The following is a 22,988-nucleotide window of genomic DNA, read 5'->3' on the forward strand; positions in this document are numbered from 1 at the left end:
GTGATGTTAGGTGACTCCAGATTACAATAGGTGACCTCTAGTGATGTTAGGTGTCTCCTCATTACAATAGGTGACCTCTAGTGATGTTAGGTGACTCCAGATTATAATAGGTGACCTCTAGTGATGTTAGGTGACTCCAGATTACAATAGGTGACCTCTAGTGATGTTAGGTGTCTCCTCATTACAATCGGTGACCTCTAGTGATGTAAGGTGACTCCAGATTACAATAGGTGACCTCTAGTGATGTTAGGTGACTCCAGATTATAATAGGTGACCTCTAGTGATGTTAGGTGTCTCTTGATTACAACAGGTGACCTCTAGTGATGTAAGGTGACTCCTGATAACAATAGGTGACCTCTAGTGATGTTAGGTGACTCCAGATTACAATAGGTGACCTCTAGTGATGTTAGGTGACTCCAGATTACAACAGGTGACCTCTAGTGATGTAAGGTGACTCCTGATTACAATAGGTGACCTCTAGTGATGTTAGGTGACTCCAGATTACAATAGGTGACCTCTAGTGATGTTAGGTGACTCCTCATTACAACAGGTGACCTCTAGTGATGTAAGGTGACTCCTGATTACAACAGGTGACCTCTAGTGATGTTAGGTGACTCCAGATTACAATAGGTGACCTCTAGTGATGTTAGGTGTCTCCAGATTACAACAGGTGACCACTAGTGATGTTAGGTGACTCCAGATTACAATAGGTGACCTCTAGTGATGTTAGGTGTCTCCAGATTACAATAGGTGACCTCTAGTGATGTTAGGTGACTCCTGATTACAATAGGTGACCTCTAGTGATGTAAGGTGACTCCAGATTACAATAGGTGACCTCTAGTGATGTTAGGTGTCTCCAGATTACAATAGGTGACCTCTAGTGATGTTAGGTGACTCCAGATTACAATAGGTGACCTCTAGTGATGTTAGGTGACTCCAGATTACAATCGGTGACCTCTAGTGATGTAAGGTGACTCCTCATTACAATAGGTGACCTCTAGTGATGTTACGCGACTCCAGATTATAATAGGTGACCTCTAGTGATGTTAGGTGACTCCAGATTACAATAGGTGACCTCTAGTGATGTTAGGTGACTCCAGATTACAATAGGTGACCTCTAGTGATGTTAGGTGACTCCAGATTATAATAGGTGACCTCTAGTGATGTTAGGTGACTCCTCATTACAATAGGTGACCTCTAGTGATGTTAGGTGACTCCAGATTACAATAGGTGACCTCTAGTGATGTTAGGTGACTCCAGATTACAATAGGTGACCTCTAGTGATGTTAGGTGACTCCAGATTACAATAGGTGACCTCTAGTGATGTTAGGTGACTCCTGATTATAATAGGTGACCTCTAGTGATGTTAGGTGACTCCTGATTACAATAGGTGACCTCTAGTGATGTTTGGTGACTCCAGATTACAATAGGTGACCTCTAGTGATGTTTGGTGACTCTAGATTACAATAGGTGACCTCTAGTGATGTTAGGTGACTCCTGATTATAATAGGTGACCTCTAGTGATGTTAGGTGACTCCTGATTACAATAGGTGACCTCTAGTGATGTTTGGTGACTCCAGATTACAATAGGTGACCTCTAGTGATGTTAGGTGACTCTAGATTACAATAGGTGACCTCTAGTGATGTTTGGTGACTCTAGATTACAATAGGTGACCTCTAGTGATGTTAGGTGACTCCAGATTACAATAGGTGACCTCTAGTGATGTTAGGTGACTCCAGATTACAATAGGTGACCTCTAGTGATGTTAGGTGTCTCCTGATTACAATAGGTGACCTCTAGTGATGTTTGGTGACTCTAGATTACAATAGGTGACCTCTAGTGATGTTAGGTGACTCCAGATTACAACAGGTGACCTCTAGTGATGTTAGGTGACTCCAGATTACAATCGGTGACCTCTAGTGATGTAATGTGACTCCAGATTACAACAGGTGACCTCTAGTGATGTTAGGTGACTCCAGATTACAATCGGTGACCTCTAGTGATGTTAGGTGACTCCAGATTACAATAGGTGACCTCTAGTGATGTTAGGTGTCTCCTGATTACAATAGGTGACCTCTAGTGATGTTAGGTGACTCCAGATTATAATAGGTGACCTCTAGTGATGTTAGGTGACTCCAGATTACAACAGGTGACCTCTAGTGATGTTAGGTGACTCCAGATTACAATAGGTGACCTCTAGTGATGTTAGGTGACTCCAGATTACAGTAGGTGACCTCTAGTGATGTTAGGTGACTCCAGATTACAATAGGTGACCTCTAGTGATGTAAGGTGACTCCAGATTACAGTAGGTGACCTCTAGTGATGTTAGGTGACTCCAGATTACAGTAGGTGACCTCTAGTGATGTTTGGTGACTCGAGATTACAATAGGTGACCTCTAGTGATGTTAGGTGACTCCAGATTACAGTAGGTGACCACTAGTGATGTTTGGTGACTCCTGATTACAATAGGTGACCTCTAGTGATGCTGATTGACCTCTTACTGCTTCTGGTGACCCCTGATGATCTTGTGTGACTTTGAGTGACATAAGATGACTTATAGTGTCATTAGGTGACTTAAGTCTGCCTCTAGTAACTACTGATGACCTTGAGTGACCTATAGCGACTAGCAATCATTAAATGACTTCTGTCTACAGGTGATAAGTGATGACCTCTGGTGACATTAGATGACTTTTGTCAGCCCCATATGACTTTGGGTGACCTTCAAAAATGACACGTGACTTCTGTCTGCCTTTGGTGGCCCCATATGACTTTTGGTGACCTTCAAAAGTGACATGTGACTTCTGTCTGCCTTTGGTGACTTTTGGTGACCTTTAGTGACATACCTCAAATGTGATGTTGATATGTTAATGAAGTACATTACATGTATACAGAATGCTCCTTGTAGTTCTTCTGTATAAGGGCATGGTTCATACAGATATGAAAAGTCCTTCAATTTCAGTCATTACCTGGAAATTTAGTCCTGAAGTTCAGTGTCATGTCTTGAAAGTCTTGGAATATGGCATCAATGTCCTGAAAAGTAAATTGTTTTTGGTCCTCATATTTAGATAAAATACATAAATAACATTATTACACGGACTGATTGATATGTTGTGAGCCTCATATTGAAGGATTTGAATTTTGCTGGACATATTGTATTATTTTTCAACATAATCCCTTTAGTATCTATACACTTTTGCTAGCGATGTTTAAGGGCCTCAATGCTACTTTTATAGAACTCCTTTTCTTGGCTGTTCAGAAAGTCATCCACTGCATGTATGATGTCATCATTGACTGAAAGTGGGTGCTTGAAATAGCTGTTTTCAGTTTTTGAAATAGAAGAAAGTCTGATGGAGCAAGATCAGGTGAATAATGCGGATGCTCAATCAATTTAAAGCCACAATCGTGAATGGCAGCCATGGCAATGTCAGACAGACTTGTGAACAGGAGCATTGTCCTGATGGAATAACACACCTTTAGTGAGCTTTCCACAACGCTTAAGTTTGATATTTTCCTGTAACTGCCTCTGACAGAAGTGAAGCATAGTATACATTTGTATATGTGCCATTGATTGTTTGTCCTTTTTGGAGTTAATCTATCAGCAGAATACCATCTGCATCCCAGAAAACTGAGGCCATAACCTTCCCAGCTGATGGAACAGTCTTTGCCTTCTTCGGTTGGGGAGAGCCAGCTTGCTTCAATTGTTTCGATTGTTGTTTGGCCCCTGAGGTAAAATGATGGGGTAAAATGATGGACCCATGCTTCATCCATAGTGACAAATCTCTGAAGAAAGTTGGCAGGATCTTCCTCAAAAAGGTTACGATAAGCACGCGATAACGTGCGCCTTGCGTGCTTCTGATCAACTGTCAGAAGTCTTGGTACCCATCTGGCCAAAAGCTTTCTCATTGCAAGATCCTCAGTCAGAATGGAATGTACTCTTTCCTATGAAATGCCAACTGATTTTGTCCATTTTGCAAAAGCTGCTTGTTTTGTTTACCTTAGAGTGCTACCTTGCGATATAAACTAACCAAATGAGACCAGTCCTTGGGTACATGGCCCTATATAGCCAGAGAATAGTAGGACTTTTAATATGAGGCTCACAACATATCAATCATCTCTCGTACATTTCCCTAACATTTTCACAAAAACAAATCTGCATAACTTGTGTTAATTTCCTGTTGTGATTTTTCGTGATATGTTTACAATTGTTCTACTCTACAATATTGTTAATGCCGTGGAAAATAAGACCAAATCAAATTTTTACTATATTAATAACTATCTAAATTTTACCAAAAGTCAGTCACTGCCTCAATTGCAATTTAATGACAGAAAGTCCAGGAAAAGTCCTCAAATTTGATGACTCAAATTCTGTGTGAACCATGAATGCTTGTCACCACATCACACACCAGTGTCTGTTCCAATTTCTTTTTTGCTGATGAGAGACACACTGACCCCAGTAGGGGCATTAGGACTGCTGCGCTATAATTTATACAATATGTAAATACTGTATATCATTTATATGCTAACAGGTTGATAGACAATATTATGTAACCAAATTGTCATGATTATAAATATGGGTCTGGCAATGAAAATATCTTGGACCTTTCTGCATGAATTGATATGCAACAAAGCTTGCATTGTATAATTTAAAGTATGTGGTTTTTGTTGAGTTATGGCTGGTTTAAGATAATTATTATAGCTTCTCTCTTCAAGGATTTTCAGTTAAACTATTTTTATCACAAGACTGTTTGTTCAGAATCAAAATCGGTGAAATACATTTATTTAACATAGTGTCATATGTCATTCGTACAGTGAGTATATTTCGTCTCAGGGTTTTAAAAAAAAATCTCATGTTTGTATTTTCCTTTTCTCCATATCTGTATATTTTTCCTCTTCTCCGTGCTATTTTTCCTCTCCATGCCTGTAGTTTTCCCACTTTCCTCCATGCCTGTATTTGTCCTTCTTTCCTCCGTGCCTGTATTTTTCCTTCTTTCCTCCATGCCTGTATTTTTCCTCTGCGTGCCTGTAGTTTTCTTCCTTTCCTCCATGCCTGTATTTTTTCTTTTTTCCTCCGTGCCTATATTTTTCCCACTTTCCTCCATGCCTGTATTTTTCCTCTGCGTGCCTGTATTTTTCCTTCTTTCCTCCGTGCCTATATTTTTCCTTCTTTCCTCCATGCCTGTATTTTTCCTCTGCGTGTCTGTAGTTTTCTTCCTTTCCTCCATGCCAATATTTTTTCTCTCTTTGCCTGTATTTTTCCTCTGCGTGCCTGTAGTTTTCTTCCTTTCCTCCATGCCAATATTTTTTCTCTCTGTGCCTGTATTTTTCCTTCTCCATGATGCCTATTTTTCAGTAATTGTGTACATGTGCTTCATTTCTCGTGTATATGTTTCCCTCCTTCTCTATTGGATATGTGCAATATATGTGTATGTATATAAATATCTGCCACTGGCCAGTTACATGTAATTACCACTTGGAAATGTAATATATATATATACATATACTTGGTTACATGTAAGTGATACTAGTTAGATTGTGTTAATTACAGTTTCTGTATATCATTTTACACAACATCTGTTGTGGGTGTGCCAATTGATATGAATGTGCTGTTACGATTAAATATTGATCTATACTTTTACTAAAATAAAATGTGTACAATAGGCCTAGCCTGTTGTTTTCCAGATACATGTATAATGTATTAAGTTCTCAAAATCTGAATTATCTGTTATGTATGTATGTTAATGTATTGTTATATATATCTTACAATTATCTTGCAATTTAATTTGAAAAAAAATTAAAACAGCATTTTGTTTAAAAATTTTCAAATGAAAGTATTTGTTATAGACAGTGACAGGAACTGTTTTCTTCTTGTGTTTAGCTTGTGTGAAGTTGAGGAAATGTGTTGTTTTAGTATGATCAATATTGCAGATTATTCATACAAGATTTTACAGACAATGGCTATTTTTATTAGTAAAATAACTTTGCAATTAAACCTAGTCTGGAAATATAGACAAACTGACCATCATAAACTTTTATATTGACTGTGAAGAATTTAACCTGTTTTACGTTTTGGTATTTTCTGTTAGTTCAGAAGATTTAGGAACATGTACATACTGTGAAGTGTGCAGTATTTTATACATTGTATTTTAGAAAGTTTTGTGGAATTGAGATTAGCATGAAATAAGCAAAAGTTACATGGGAAAAATGTCTCTTCCTTCAATTATTTATTTGTATATTAACCAAGTCGGTGATGTACGCTTTTGCATCATTAGCCAATCATCATCAGATTGTAGGCTATTCAAATCATCCTGCGACCGTGATCCATCTGTTGTCCACCCATCTGAAACAATCCTTGTTATCTCTTGTTTCTTGAAATTCATATATAGGTTCCCCTTGGTCCTCGGCTGACAGGCGGCCATCTTGGATTTTCAGAGTTGAAGATTGTTATCGCCATTTATTGAAAAGTGCTGGAGGGATATTTCTCAAACTTCATGTGTAGGTTCCCCTTTGTCCCTAGTTAAGCCATTTTATTTTTGATAAGGAAAGCAAAATGGCCGACAGGCGGCCGCATTATATTTTGGGAATTGAACTTTGTTATTGTTATTTCTTGAAGAGTACTAGAGGTTATTTCTTGAAAAGTACTAGAGGGATATTCCTCACACTTAACGTCTAGGTACTCTCTGGTCCCTTGTTATGCCTTCTAATTTAGTTTTTTGATCAGAAAAAATAATGGTTGACAGGCAGCCATCTTGCATTTTGAGAATGGAAGTTTGTATATTCCTCAAACTTCATGTGTAGGTTACACTTGGTCCCTAGCTGTGCTAATTCAATTTTGATTTTTGATCAGAAAAAAACAAAAAGATCAGTCTGACATAGAACCAATAAAGATCATTTAATGGTGGGCGCCAAGATCCCTTTGGGATCTCTTGTTTTTGTGTTGGGTTCTGTTCCTGCAACCAGACGATTTTGCTTGTTAATGATGCCCACCTTGGTTGTCTACCCTGAAGTTGGTGCTGACAGGTTCAAACATATTCACAAATTCTGATGGGAGTGGAAGATAAAGAGTCATATTTCTTTGAATTCATGAATTGTGTCTTTCCACATATAATAGGGCGTTGTCCCAATGCTGGTGTTGGCAAGTGCGGCTACAAATTCCGACAGGAGTGGTAGAGAGAATTATCTCCCTTACAAGACATTGTTGGTGTCTTCCCTCAGGTACACATGTACCAGAACCATGTTTGTTGATGTCTGTGTTAATGAATGTGTTGAGAAAACGCAGCTTTCCTTTCCATAATGGAGACCCTTGGTTATAGAAATATTGAAGTAGATCTGAAGAAATAGTTCAGACCACAGGGACTTGGCATGGATAACCAACCAACAGTATATCTACATATGGAATGTGATGGAGAGTCTAGTACTGTTTCATTACTTAGTTTCCATGATAGAAATCTGAATACATATTGACCATAGGTTGAGAATTGTGTCGAGTCCCTGTGGCTCAAATGAAAATTCTTCCACTGGTAAGAGTTTTATGGTCTCCACTACACAGGAAAGTGTGTTTAATAGTTAATGACTGAGTTTCCTATTAGAGATTGTATATGTGAATCATATTCATTATACATGTAATAAAACTGAAATTATTTTGTTATCAAGAGTTTGTCTTTAATTTTAGCATACCAACTAAGAATATATTAATTAAATATTAAAATGTAAATACCGAATGTCTCCCGGCAGTAAAAACTCAGTTCATATGTGATTTTATTCTTTATTCATAAACACATTAATTATTCAAGTTTTAATTAATACAATGACTGGAACATGTTAATAATGACTTAGTTTCTCCAACCCCTCTTTACAAAGTGTGTATGCGAGTCCGTAGCAGAATCTACACGCGGTTACCGTCATTATGTTGCTCCATTGTGTTGCATTTACATTGGAAACCAACCAAACCTGATTGGCTAGATTACATAGTCCTTACCAATATTAGCCATCCACCGAAATGGAATATCATACGTCAATCAAACTAATGTGATTTCATGTCGTAAGATGTTCGTTAAACTCCGGATCCGTTTCCACAGGGCAGCGACCGCCTACACAAGAAAAGGCGGACAAAAATGTCAAAGCATCGATGGTCTAAAGCTACAAACACGTTCTTGAAATTTTTCAAAACGACTCGTCAGCAGAGTTGAGCTACAGACAATATATCCCGCCAATATATCCAAAACTTTTATACCGCCAACATATCCAAAACTTTTATCCCGCCAATATCTCCAACATGTCAGCACATCGGGGTTCATATCCAACGACGATGTCGTTTTACAAAAATAAGTATACATGTCTTGGTACTCCGTTGGTTGTTAATGCGACTTAACTGTAAAAATAATAATGATAAAAAAATCAGTTGGAAAATATTACCAGTCGTAATATTTCTAATATATATATCGTACAGCTAAAATTTCCCCTTGATTACAGACATTTACGCGGTCCGTAACCTTACTTTATAAACACCTTATTAATAGTCATGCTCTCCGAGTATATTGTCTCTGGCACGATTTATGTTTTTTTGTGTGTTTTGTCTGATGTTGTCAATGTTATGTAAAATTTGTATATTATTTATGTATATGATACTGATTAGTCGGAAGACTCAAAGTCAATAAAGAACTTGAACTTGAACAACCTAATTAATAATGATACATCAATGCAAAACAATTATATTACAATTCGGTAGGCTCTACAAGAATGCAGTCGTATGACACTATTTGAACAATTGGTCCTGGTCGATGAATTATGAACCCGTCATAGCCGTCTTGATGCGTGAATCAGAAAACAAGATGAGTGGAAGGAAAAAAGGAAGAATTTGGATGGCATATAATAAAAGAATGTAATCATGGTAATGAGGTAGGCCTACTTGACATCGTCGAAATGTAAGTAGTCACTGATTATAAGAACGCGTTTGCTAACTAATTGGCATATTCCCCGTAACTTGTATACCGAGTTGTTATCAACTGCTACTAAAACTCTGTAGCAGATAAGATGAAGCTGTATTGACCGGTATTCCTTAATTAACAGTTGTTTGAATTGTAGTGTTACATTTAATTACAATAACCAAAAGAGTATGACTCGTATTGAAGTCGCAGGTGAATAGTAAGTAGATCAATATTATATATAAATAAACACACTAGCAGATCCAGGGAATCCTCCTTATCGAAAATATTATCCCCGAAAGATTGCAAAATTTGCTATAATAATTTTCATTTTCCGAAATTTTGGCCCCAGACCCCTCGCCAAAAAATAATTCGGCTCGCGCCTACGGCGCTCGCATTACCACTAAATTACTGGACCCCCCTCCCTCCCTTTCCAAATTCCTGGATCCGCGCCTGAAACATATATTTACCACGCAAATATATACATTTTTTGATACATAACTATCTATTTTCATCTATCATGTTCAGGTTCAAAATCGACACCACATCATGACAAGACTTCGTGCCCTCATCCATTACATTACTTGCAGACCATTCAAATCCAAGTTAAACACGCGCATCCCGGTCGGTACATGTAACCACAGACTTTGATCTAATATGTCCGTGGTGTAAGGAAGAGAATTAAAAGTGTTTTATTGCAGCATACCAGGAATTTGCTATGATTCATGACTTTCATTGGTTACACAGATCAATGACCTACAAGTATCCTTTTGCTTACGGAAAATCCAAAAATGTCCATAGGAAGTTTTCTCTCTAATTTTTTTTTAATTTAATGATTGAATTATCATTTTGGACAGAAGATAAAAGTGAATAATAACCAAGCGTATCTGAACAAGTTGTCTTACCGCGCAAAGAAAAATAATAAAAGTCGGGGCAGTTATCTTTAATGTACGTATACCATCTATTGTATTTGACATACTTTTTTAAGGGAGACAACTATCCTAATACACATCACAGGTGAAAACATCCGGGTAATGTTGATTTTCTCCGTCATAATGGCGCTTAATTATTGTTGTAAACAAAGTTACAAAAACAGAGAAGAGCAACCAGTATGACGAATAAAGTGGTTTTTACATCGTATTAAAATTAAAAACAATTTCCTGCTCCAAAACAACAACTCTTGTCACGATGACCGTGCAAGTCCGTCTCCTGTCAGCCGACCTAAAACGTTTCACTGATCAAGACACCTGCACACACAGAAAATGTCAAAGTTGGTTGACCTACTTGATTGGAGGCGAAAATGAACCTATTGGAAGTATATTTTGTCTGAATTAGTGGACTTTTACTACTCCGAGAGTCCGGCCATGCCGACCAGAAGGTAATGTATATCAGTTTTACCTATTATACTCTGTTATTAAACACAGGTGAGTTCTCTCAGGTGTAAACTGTCCGATATAGAAAGGTTTGTTGACAGTGTATACCGATAGGATTATTATTGATGATGTGACTGTGCAGTTTGATATATTTAGTTGATACTGTACAATGATTCACTGAAACGATGTTTACACTGATCTGGCGTTCATTTTGATATAGGTTAGCACTAGTATAAAAGTAAGGTGTGTATTTCTTTGATGAATTTCTGCTTCGCTGCCTTTACATCGTTCACAGTACTTCCTAAAACCACGGGAGTGTGACGACACTGATTGGTTCATTACGATACATAAGTAATTACCTGAACAGATTACCTGTATGAGAAACTTCATTGTCATGGTGGTTTTTCATACTCTTGGTATGCAGAGAGAGTTTATCATCATTCTTGTTCTATGGGGATACCTGTTCAGGTGCTCAGTGGACCATAAATGTATATCCTGTATTATCAAACTATTAGTATAAAAAGTACAAAGGAATTAGCACAGTGTAAAATTGATATCAATCAGGATGTTGTACATGTACGAAAGTTTATATTTATACAAGGATACCTGTTAGTCAAAGTTCTATAATATAAGACTTCGAAGGTTCATATCGATTTTTTACATTTATCATCAAATATTTACAATTTTGTTATTTGTCGAACCTCATAGTCAGTCATAGTTCTATAATATAAGACTTCAAAGGTTTATATCGTGATTTTATAAGATATTTACGATTTTTTTTTTATTTGTGGAACCTCAAAGTCTTTTATTATATAGGACTAATGTTAGTCAGTGTTCAACTAACCACCTTTCACTTTTTTCTGCTATGTATAATTTGCACTATATTCCCAATTAACTAAATCTATTTGCATTGTACCACTACTGCCTGAGTGTATTCTCCCTTTCATCACCAATCCAAATGGTTTCCATGCAACAATTCCAAACACCTCACAAGTATTGACATTGATATTCCAGTGAAAATCTTGTGTACATGACAAACCTATTCCTTGACAATTGGATTTTATTTGTGTTCCAGCTAGCTAGTGGCTGATGACGGATATTTTAATTTGAACCCAAATGTAAAATCCCCCCTACCCCCACCCCAATTTGTCTTCAAAACACACCCCTCCTCCACTTTAGATGACGTTCTTCATTGTTAAACAATAATAAAGTTATAATAGACAAAACATATTAACAAAAATATGACAGATAAGTTAGACTAAACAGATTAGTGAATCCGCAATGACACCTTGTTTTGTGTTTATGCCCCCGCCATGAAATGAGTGGGAGGGGTGCATATAGTGTTACCCATGTCTGTCCCAACCCGTCCCGTCCTGTCCCGCCTTGATGCAATGTGACTAACTGCTGATGCAACCCTTACCAAATGTACGTCTTACAGACATTTTTCAGTTACAGGTGTGTGAAGGTCATCAGATATTTTTCAGTTACAGGTGTGTGAAGGTCATCAGATATTTTTCAGTTACAGGTGTGTGAAGGTCATCAGATATTTTTCAGTTACAGGTGTGTGAAGGTCATCAGATATTTTTCAGTTACAGGTGTGTGAAGGTGATCTTTTACGATCCTATTGCTAATGTAAGAAAACATAACAGTTGAGTGTAAAATATTGTTTAGACCTTGCTCTGTTGTGAACCATATTGGGGGATATCTCTAGCAGCCTTATACCAACACACCCTGCCTGTACACCCCTCCCCCTATCTTTGAACATTATCATTGTCCCCTCATTTGTCATTCCTCTTAATGTCTCCTGTATCCTCTGTTTGTCTTCTGTTCCCCTGTATGTCTCCTGTTCCCCTGTATGTCTTCTGTTCCCCTGTATGTCTCCTGTTCCCCTGTATGTCTCCTGTTCCCCTGTATGTCTCCTGTTCCCCTGTATGTCTTCTGTTCCCTTGTATGTCTCCTGTTCCCCTGTATGTCTCCTGTTCCCTTGTATGTCTCCTGTTTCCCTGTATACCTCATGTTCCCCTGTATACCTCCTGTTCCCCTGTATGTCTCCTGTTCCCCTGTATACCTCCTGTTCCTCTGTATGTCTCCTGTTCCCCTGCCCCCTGTTCCCATGTATGTCTCATGTTCCCCTGTATACCCCCTGTTCCCCTGTATGTCTCCTGTTCCCCTGTATGTCTCCTGTTCACCTGTATGTCTCCTGTTCACCTGTATGTCTCCTGTTCACCTGTTTGTCTCCTGTTCCCCTGTATACCTCCTGTTCCCCTGTATACCCCCTGTTCCCCTGTATATCTCCTGTTCCCCTGCCCCCTGTTCCCCTGTATGTCTCCTGTTCCCCTGTATGTCTCCTGTTCACCTGTATGTCTCCTGTACCCCTGTATGTCTCCTGTTCCCCTGTATACCTCCTGTTCCCCTGTATGTCTCTTGTTCCCATGTATGTCTCCTGTTCCCCTGTATGTCTCCTGTACCCCTGTATGTCTCCTGTTCCCCTGTATACCTCCTGTTCCCCTGTATGTCTCTTGTTCCCCTGTATGTCTCCTGTTCCCCTGTATACCTCATGTTCCCCTGTATGTTTCCTGTTCCCCTGTATATCTCCTGTACCCCTGTATGTCTCCTGTTCCCCTGTATGTTTCCTGTTCCCCTGTATATCTCCTGTACCCCTGTATGTCTCCTGTTCCCCTGTATGTCTCTTGTTCCCCTGTATGTCTCTTGTTCCCCTGTATGTCTCCTGTTCCCCTATATACCTTCTGTACCCCTGTAAGTCTCCTGTTCCCCTGTATACATCCTGTTCCCCTGTATATTTCCTGTTCCCCTGTATGTCTCCTGTTCCCCTGTATACCTCCTGTTTCCCTGTATACCTCCTGATCCCTTGTTTGTCTCCTGTTCCCCTGTATGTCTCATGTTCCCCTGTATGTCTCCTGTTCCCCTGTAAGTCTCCTGTTCCCCTGTATATCTCCTCTTCCCCTGTAAGTCTCCTGTTCCCCTATATGTCTCTTGTTCCCCTGTATGTCTCCTGTTCCCCTGTATGTCTCCTGTTCCCCTGTATATATCCTGTTCCCCTGTATGTCTCCTGTTCCCCTGTATATCTCCTGTTCCCCTGTAAGTCTCCTGTTCCCCTATATACATCCTGTTCCCCTGTATACCTTCTGTTCCCCTGTATACCCCCTGTAAGTCTCCTGTTCCCCTGTATGTCTACTGTTCCCCTGTATACCTCCTGTTTCCCTGTAAGTCTCCTGTTCCCCTGTATACCTCCTGTTCCCCAGTATGTCTCCTGTTCCCCTGTATGTCTCCTGTTCCCCTGTATACCTCCTGTTTCCCCTGTTTCTGTTCCCCAGTATGTCTCCTGTTCCCCTGTATACCTCCTCTTCCCGTGTATGTCTCCTGTTTGCCTGTATATCTGCTGTTCCCCTGTAAGTCTCCTGTTCCCCTGTATACCCCCTGTCCCCCTGTATGTCTCCTGTTTGCCTGTATATCTCATGTTCCCCTGTAAGTCTCCTGTTCCCCTATATACATCCTGTCCCCCTGTATACCTCCTGTTTCCCTGAAAGTCTCCTGTTCCCCTGTATGTCTCCTGTTTCCCTGTTTCTGTTCCCCTGTATATATCCTGTTCCCCAGTATGTCTCCTGTTCCCCTGTATGTCTCCTGTTCCCCTGTAAATCTCCTGTTCCCCTGTATGTCTCCCGTTCCCCTGTATATCTCCCATTCCCTGTAAACCTCCTGTTCCCCTGTATACCTCCTGTTCCCCTGTATACCTCCTGTTCCTCTGTATATCTCCTGTTCCCCTGTATGTCTCCTGTTCCCCTGTATGTCTCCTGTTCCCCTGTATACCTCCTGTTCCCCTGTATGTCTCCTGTTTGCCTGTATACCTCCTGTTCCCCTGTATACCTCCTGTTCTCCTGTATGTCTACTGTTCCCCTGTATACCTCCTGTTCCCCTGTAAGTCTTCTGTTCCCCTATATACCTCCTGTTCCCCTGTATACCTCCTGTTTCACTGTAAGTCACCTGTTCCCCTGTATGTCTCCTGTTTCCCTGTTTCTGTTCCCCTGTATATATCCTGTTCCCCAGTATGTCTCCTGTTCCCCTGTATACCTCCTGTTCCCCTGTATACCTCCTGTTCCCCTGTATGTCTCCTGTTCCCCTGTATACCTCCTGTTCCCCTGTTTACCTCCTGTTCCCCTGTATACCTCCTGTTCCCCTGTATACCTCCTGTTCCCCTGTATACCTCCTGTTACCCTGTATACCTCCTGTTCCCCCGTATACCTCCTGTTCCCCTGTATGTCTCATGTTCCCCTGTAAACCTCCTGTTCCCCTGTATACCTCCTGTTCCCCTGTATGTCTCCTGTTCCCCTGTATACCTCCTGTTCCCCTGTATATCTCCTGTTCCCTTGTATACCTCCTGTTCCCCTGTATACCTCCTGTTCCACTGTATGTCTCGTGTTTTCATGTATCTGTTCCCCTGTATATCTCCTGTTCCCTTGTATGTCACCTGTTCCCCTGTATGCCTCCTGTTCCCTTGTATACCTCCTGTTCCCCTGTATGCCTCCTGTTCCCTTGTATACCTCCTGTTCCCCTGTATACCTCCTGTTCCCCTGTATACCTCCTGTTCCCCTGTATGTCTCGTGTTTTCATGTTTCTGTTCCCCTGTATGCTAATGCGATTCATGGAAAATGTACAGAAGCCATTAATGTTGTTATGACCTCATGAATGTTGAAAAATAAATGTCATTCCTTAAATGAAAGTTGCTGTATACCTTTATCACCCCACTGACAAAGTGCAGTGTGACCTTGACCTAAAGGTCAAATTTCTATTGAGTGCAAAAAAACAATGCAACTAAAAAACAAAAAATCAAAACCTCGGAAATAATCTCTGGTTACTAAAAACTGGAAGAATGTCATGGTCTTAAATTGGCTAATATTACATTTGTAAAACATTTTTGTAATGACAGGAAACATCTTCTGATTCTTTTTCAGAAATCAGATGTTTAGTTCGAATTCATATTTGTTGTTCTCGAACTAATGGTGATACTTTCGAAGTTGATGTCTTGAAACAGACATCCTGGTTGATGCATGCTGTGGAGATCTTCTATAGTATTATCGACTTCCTTTTATTTCAACAAATTAATGGCGGTCCTGCCGAGACATTTCCTCAAGCATCTTCATGAGACAGATTAGCGGACATACTTGTTGAAACATTCTTCCGTTAATTTGGAAAACAATTAACGTATATATATATGATAAGATAGTCAAAAAGACTCCATTTGTTGGATGGCAGTGTTCTTTTGAAATCATGATTCTTAGAAAAAAAAGGGAAAGACCAAGTGTTTGATTTTTCTTCTTGGATGGCTGTTTACAAATTTAAACTTTACAAATATTAGCTGGCAGACAGTTTATGTCTGCATTGGTTCCTTTATGGTGAAGTAGCTTGTCGGCTATATAGCAGGTGATCATTTCTAAGGAGTGCTTATATTATCTACTACAGAATCCTAAGTATGTATATATGTCAATCATCATATGTTGAAATTATATTGAGTTTTGAATTATTAATCCTTTTTATAACTTTCTGTTTTTTCCAACAGCGTTTACTTGGAGGAGGAATATTCAATATTCCTCTTTGCTACAATATAAACAGCAGAATCACACATTAAGATTGCCTCTCCTGTACACAGTATGAAGCGGTCCAGTCTTCTGGCTACAATATAAACAACAGAATTTCAATTTTGTAAGCCAGAAGGCTGGACTACTCTCTTGAATACAGGAGAGCTCGAGGTGATCTTTATGTGTAATTTTGTTTATATTGAAGCCAGAATTAAGGATAGACCACTTTTCGAATACAGGAGAGGCGATCTTTATGTGTAATTCTGTTGTTTATATTGTAGCCAGAAGGCTGGACCATTTACTGAGTACAGGAGAGGCGATCTTTATGTGTAATTCTGTTGTTTATATTTTAGCCAGAAGGATGGACCGTTTACTGAGTACAGGAGAGGCGATCTTTATATGTAATTCTGTTGTTTATATTTTAGCCAGAAGGATGGACCGTTTACTGAGTACAGGAGAGGCGATCTTTATATGTAATTCTGTTGTTTATATTGTAGCTTGAAGGATGGACTAATTACTGAGTACAGGAGAGGCGATCTCTATGTGTAATTCTGTTGTTTATATTGTAGCTTGAAGGATGGACTAATTACTGAGTACAGGAGAGGCGATCTTTATGTGTAATTCTGTTGTTTATATTGTAGCTTGAAGGATGGACTAATTACTGAGTACAGGAGAGGCGATCTCTATGTGTAATTCTGTTGTTTATATTGTAGCTTGAAGGATGGACTAATTACTGAGTACAGGAGAGGCGATCTTTATGTGTAATTCTGTTGTTTATATTGTAGCTTGAAGGCCATAAGGCTGGACGACTCTCCCAGCACAGGAGACGAAAACAGCAACATGTCGGATGTTATACCCAATAAAAATAAACCTGTCCGGAAAACCAAACAGACAAGGTCAGTTCTTACATAATTATGACTTCATGGTCAAGCTCGAGGCTGATTGGCTAAATTAAAATGTAAAGAATTGTCATCTGTGTAGTGTGACCAGGTATTAAATACATTAACGCTTGTCCAATTTTGTAAAATAATGTTATTTATTTATTTTTACCTGCTAAAAATGTTAAATTAGGCAGAAAAAAATTTATAAACTCATTTAACCCTTGTTAAATAAATTAACATCTATAATTTTGTCACAGTGCTATTAAGTTTTTATGATCTTGGATATTTATTCAAGCAATTTTCACCTATCTGCACTGGGAGACAAGACTGACATCTTGATAAATTTTTAGAAATATTATTTAAAAAGGTTTAAACATTCATATATCCTCTTCCTGATCTCATATCCCTTATTTATAATTACTGATCGTCATTACCAATACTACATTGTAAATGTTTATTTTCTAGAAATCATGTAGCAAAAACAAATTTTCTTGTAAGCTTTCAAAATGTATAAGTTCCTTTCCTTAAAGGTTATAGTTTTTTAATTACATGTACAGTTACTCATCATAATAAGCTGTTTTCCTAAATCATTTTACAAAACCATGATTTCTTTTCTTATGTCAGTTCGGGTAATGCTCCAATTGGCCATCTGGTGGTCAATTTGGAATCATAAATATTTCAAACTTAAATCTAGTCTTTCTAGTAAATTAAAGACCATTATAAGCATGAATGAATATGAAGCAATTTCGGAGAAAAAATTGAGTCAGTTTTCAAAACACTGTTGTTGTTATTTTCAACCTATTGCCACCAATTTTGTTAATTAGTTACCAGACGTCCATTGTTATTTCAGAGCAGTATTGTATTATACTGGTGGTTAGATCAGGCTATATAGAAATGTATGGATATTTTAAATAATGCATTGATCGCAAAAGTTTTCCAATCAGGTAATTAGCATGGCAATTTGTTAACTCAAATGATTTAATCCTTTATCATTAGGTTGTGTGCAAAATGAAAAAAAAAAATGTTTTGAATAATATTTCATGGCCAGTCAGCAAAACACAGCTAAATCATGTCTATTTCAATATGATTTCAAACCTTGAAGCTAATATAGATAGGTAAATTATTATAGTGTGTGAAAGAAAGTTTTGTCAGGATCTGAGCGTAGGTGTCACTGAAATTGGAGTTGTACATTGAACCGATGACATAAGATCAATTTTAATTATATATGAATCGTATATTGTTGCAGGATATACAACGAGGACGAGGATATTTTGTAATTAAATTAATAACGAAGGCCGCAGGCCTGAGTTATTAATCAAAATTGCAAAATATCCGAGTCCGAGTTATATATCCTGCAATAATACACGATTCAAAGTTGATTATTTCTATTCTACCATGTACTGTTTAGTTCTGAGATCGATCTCTTTCTAATAGAAAAACAGCAAAGAAACCCCGAGAAAACCTTGTAATTTATTTCTTGAGTATTGTATTATTTGTTGATGAAATATACAGGCAATGCAGTACTACGATCAAGATCATCTATCATGTGGCATTGATTTTGAAAATTCAAAAAAAAAAAAAAAAAAAAAAAAAATCGGGGCCTCCGTAGGATTCGAACTCGCGTCGTGATAAAAATTTATTGAAAGACTAACCCATTAGCCCACTCGGCTATAGTAACCTTTTATGAAACGGGTGAATATTAGATATATAAAATTGTAACAGCCGTACCGTGTATTATTGGCACGAGCATGTATTATTGGCACGAGCGTGGGTTATTGGAAAATAATACATGGTTTTAAACCAATCAAAACTGGCGTTGCATAGCAAACATGGTAGAATGAGGTTTATAAATCACTGGATAGACCTCAGTAGGAGTGCATAACTGTAGTGTGTATACTAGAAATAGTAGTTCTATTGGAGACTGAATAAAAAGTTTGTCAATCATTGGATTGAAAACAACTCTGATTAAATTGTAAATGCAGTTATTAAATTTAATTGTTTAATTGAATGCAGGTTTGATATGTAATTTGCTTGACCAGTCAATGTTTTAATAAAGAAGCTGTGATGGTAAATACATGTTATAATGGTTTTATGTAAAAAACAAAAAATCTATATTAGTTTCATAGTTTGTAAGAGTTGTCTACCTTCCCATAGTTTTCCTCTTTACACAAGTCAATTTATAAATAATTACTGTTTTGAGAAATCTGCGAAAAAATAAGTCATTATTTAGCCCACTTTCTCACAGAATAAATATCTTAATCTTAATGAAAAATCTCAATCTTCTAAGGTAATATTTAGCTCCACTTTCAAAGAAAATCAAAACAAAAAAATTTGACACCTTTGACTTAGGTTTAATGTCCTCAGAATCAATAAATATTATTTCAAATCAGCACTGATTATACTTTCTTATCCTTTGATTTTTCAGTATTTTACCTGCAATTAGACAAAGTTTTATGGAAACATTATATGTTATTTATTTCAATAAAACATCATTTGATGGATTTAATTTTTGTTGTTGTTGTGTTGATTTGATTTATGTTGTTGTAAAAATTGCCATCAAAAAGGTATATATATATTTCTGTTAATAAAAATACAAATTAAATAGATTTTAAAACAGACAACTGAAAGACCTGCTGCCTATTCTTTACTTTAACTGTTTGAGATAAAGATGTAGATAATTCAGATTGCTAATGAAGACTCAGTAAAAAATGAGACTTCTAAAAGATGTGAGAAATGTAAGTCCTGCCGATTAATTATACTTTGACTGATCAAGTTCCTCTATGATTACAGACTAGAGAAATCCAAGGTGGCTGCCAAGTCAAGGCGTGACCATGAGGCGGTGGAATTTCAAACCCTTACTCAACTCCTGCCCATGAAACTGTGTGATTTGGAAAAACTAGACAAAGCTTCCATCGTCCGATTGTTGGTCAGCTACATGGCGGTCAAAAACTACCTACAGCGAGGTAGGTTTTGTTTGTCTTAATACGGCCAGCCAGATTTGTCATGGTTTATTTTTCAGGTTCACTTTCCAGGTTCCTGTGTTGGTGCAATAAATATTTCAACTTACAAAAAGAATTTTTTTTTTTCTGGATTTGTTTTTGTTTTCGTTTACATTTTCGTTGTTTACAGCTGTAGATTTTACATATTTACTAGTGGAACCATGGGATGGATCGCTCTGTCCCTCCAGTTTGTCAGCGCTCTAGTGGGTTCATTCCTTGAAGCATTTTGATCACGCTTCACACATTAACCATAATATATGTATATAAATCAAACAAGTTTAAGTTTTAGGGAGTTTTTGGACAAGTTCAAGGTCACTGTTACTATTTTTAGCAGGGCCAGTAAGGGCCATGTATTGCTGTAATAGTAATATATTAAACTAGTATGTTTGTTTACACTTAATCACACCTTGGTAAACTGAGCCAAAACTATGATACATATTCAGAGAAATAGATAATGTATTGAAGTATGATATCAAGTGGAAACACCATTCATGATTTTATTATGCACCTGCCATGAAAATGGGGGTGGGGGTGCACATATAGTGCTACCAGTTTTGGTCTCGTCTCGTTTCAATGCAATGTAACTAGCTAATCTCAGGAACTGCTGATGTGATCCTCACCAAACTGTGTTTCGGGGTGTCAAGTGGCAGTGAGGGCATTTATGTCTTACAGACATTTTCTGGTTTTCAGGAAAAAGGATTTGAATTAGAGGGTTTCTTATTACTGTAACAAAATAAAATCATACAGGCCTATTGGGACCAAATTGTCTAGATTATACAGGGTTTGATTAATGGAAGCTTCAAGATATTCATATATTTCTGGAATGTCAAGGTTGTGGAATATGCAGGTTTCCGGAGTTTCCAGGTTTTAAATTTCCAGAATACAAATTTTAGAGGTTTTCAGAATTCTTACAGGGAAAAAAAGCATGAGTCCACATTATATGAATTCTATATTAGACATTTAAGCATGAAATTGCTTTCCAATCAAAGTTAAAGGCAAAATAATTGACGGCATGCATGTGCATGCAATATTACAGGAAAATGCCATAATCCGCATTATGAGAACTCTATAGATTTGAGATTTAATTATGAAAATCTGTATTTGACATTTGGGAATAGGGATTTAAAAATTCACCTAATAATTGCAAATCTGAGGAAGGAATGTTTATATTGTTATGTCGTATTGATCCAGATGAACACAGGTGAAAGTTCTCCTGTAAGAAATGCGGAGGATGTGCTGCAGGGCTGGACAAGTGTAAAATTGCACATTGGTATATGTAGATGAGATAATATTCTGGGTTGTAGGTATTAAGTATATCTAATTATCATTGTGTATTGATGAGGTAATTTTCTGGGTGGTATATAGCCTGTCTAGTATTGTTGTGTAACCATTATGCAATCACAGCCTTCATCTGCTGTAGCTGCAGATTGATAGATGAATGCAGATCTAACATACCACAATCTCAATCCTTTTGGTGCTTGTCAAAAAAAAAGAGAAAATGTTTGTTACAAGATAGTGCCGCACACACAGTTATTGTCATATTTACAATAGCTTTTATTTCAACATGTAAATATAAATAGCAGACAGGAACTGTTATCAGAGTTGTACAGTAAGTTTATGGCTTCGCTTAGGTTGGTGATGGTAAACGTTCTGTTGATCCTGATTGTTAACCATTAATGACAGTTTACTTTATCTTTATTGTGAGATTGAAAGTCGTTCAGCCGAGAGAAACAAATACAATTGGAAAGACAATATCAGCCAGTCTCCAGTATGTTTTGCACAAAGTATATATTGTATTATTAAAGGGTCATATTGAGCATTAAAATGTCATTTTATAAAATTTAGGGGAAGGCCTGTAAAAGCAATGGCCTTTTGTTACAGATTTTTTGTGTCTCATCCTGACAAAGCCTAGGGCACAAAGTGATTGTTTAGTGTTTAGCTGCCTATCCATCCAGCTATCATCGATGATGCATTGCATTTTGGTCTGTTTTTCAGTTAATGCAGATTCTAAATTTAAGTCTCCTATGGAAATTTTATTGAATTTATGATATATTATGGTACATGTAGATATAAACATAAAAATAAATCTAAAACTGAAGTTTTCTATATGATAATATTGCGATATTAAAATCTATGGAAGGGAGACAACTCTTGCAGTCTTCTAGCTTTTAATTTATCCAGTAACTACCCCTCCCAGAAAAGCAAAAAGATATATTAGCTAAGTTCAGTGTAAAAGTCTATGAAAATACTTGAGTTAAATTACAAAGACAAAGAAGGAAAAAACCGGACCTGAGAATTTTATGCAAATAAGTTGATTATGCAAATATGGTAACCGATATGGAATTAAGTGGATTCCTGTGTACATGTACTGGAGTTGTATTGATGCTTTGTATCATTTTAAGCCAAAAAATAAAAAAAAAATTAATGATATATATGAACGATTGAAAAATGAAATAGTACATAATGGCTTAGTTTGTAGCCATGCAGCTCAATAAAAAATTCTTTTCATAATTATAAATGATACATTTATGATACACGTGAATGATGAACCTAGTAACAAGTCCTGGAAATTATTAAAATTTACAGAAATTTGGGGCAAAATTGATGTTGATAGAAATCTTATAAAATCTGGGGTGAATGTGTGGAAATTTTGTCAAATCTGGAGATAATTCATATTTATAGATATTGTGTCAAATCTGAAATCTGGGATGAATTTATGTTTGTATAGAAATTGTGTCAAATTCCTTTGTTTTATACAGGGTAAACAAGTACTGTACTTGTATCTCATTGTCACCTTTGTGTTTCCATTAACAAAAGATCCGCTCTAATTTTAACCAAGCAATGATTAGGTTTGCGGTTTGACACCGTTAAAACTCAACAGTTTTAAGATAAGTACACATCACATGGTGTTCCAATCACCATCCACGTCTAATCTATTGGGAAATGAAAGTATTTTTTATGAATGAGCAGCCGGAAATGATCTCCATCAAGAACTGTTGATGGAGCTATTTTATGTCTCTGCGTTTAAATGATGCTGGGTTACTGAGCTCAGAACATTTAAACTAAACAGAAACATTGTTTCCTTTATATTTATATGTAAATTAAGGAATTTAGTTTTAGATAGCATTGACATCCTCAACAAAATTACAAATAGATTTCTTTATCTAAAGCTGACTTGCAAGTTTAAGTCGAGGAATTTTGTTTTTTTTCGAATTGTTA

At 37.4% G+C, this 22,988-nt stretch overlaps 2 protein-coding genes across 2 annotated transcripts in view; one reads left to right on the forward strand and one right to left on the reverse strand.

Moving 5' to 3' along the window:
* Positions 1-4,900: 4,900 nt before the first annotated feature.
* LOC117324577 (RNA-binding motif protein, X-linked 2-like) lies at positions 4,901-5,335 on the reverse strand. Its single transcript, XM_033880497.1, has one exon. It carries the CDS (start codon positions 5,333-5,335, stop codon positions 4,901-4,903), a length of 435 nt encoding a protein of 144 aa, XP_033736388.1.
* Positions 5,336-10,129: 4,794 nt separating this feature from the next.
* LOC117323008 (protein similar-like) overlaps positions 10,130-22,988 on the forward strand; it is a 98,022-nt gene continuing 85,163 nt past the window's right edge. Inside the window, exons 1-3 of the mRNA XM_033877991.1 lie at positions 10,130-10,300; positions 16,675-16,785; positions 19,561-19,733. Of these exons, the coding sequence (XP_033733882.1) occupies positions 10,287-10,300; positions 16,675-16,785; positions 19,561-19,733 (298 nt within the window). The 5' untranslated portion in view covers positions 10,130-10,286. The remainder of the gene's footprint in view (positions 10,301-16,674; positions 16,786-19,560; positions 19,734-22,988) is intronic.

This window comes from Pecten maximus, chromosome 3, assembly GCF_902652985.1.
Source record: "Pecten maximus chromosome 3, xPecMax1.1, whole genome shotgun sequence".
NCBI lineage: Eukaryota > Metazoa > Mollusca > Bivalvia > Pectinida > Pectinidae > Pecten > Pecten maximus.

Bases quoted from the DNA above. Each gene is read 5' to 3' on its own strand.
- LOC117324577 (XM_033880497.1), bottom strand. From the start codon at position 5,335: ATGGAGAAGGAAAAATACAGGCACAGAGAGAAAAAATATTGGCATGGA.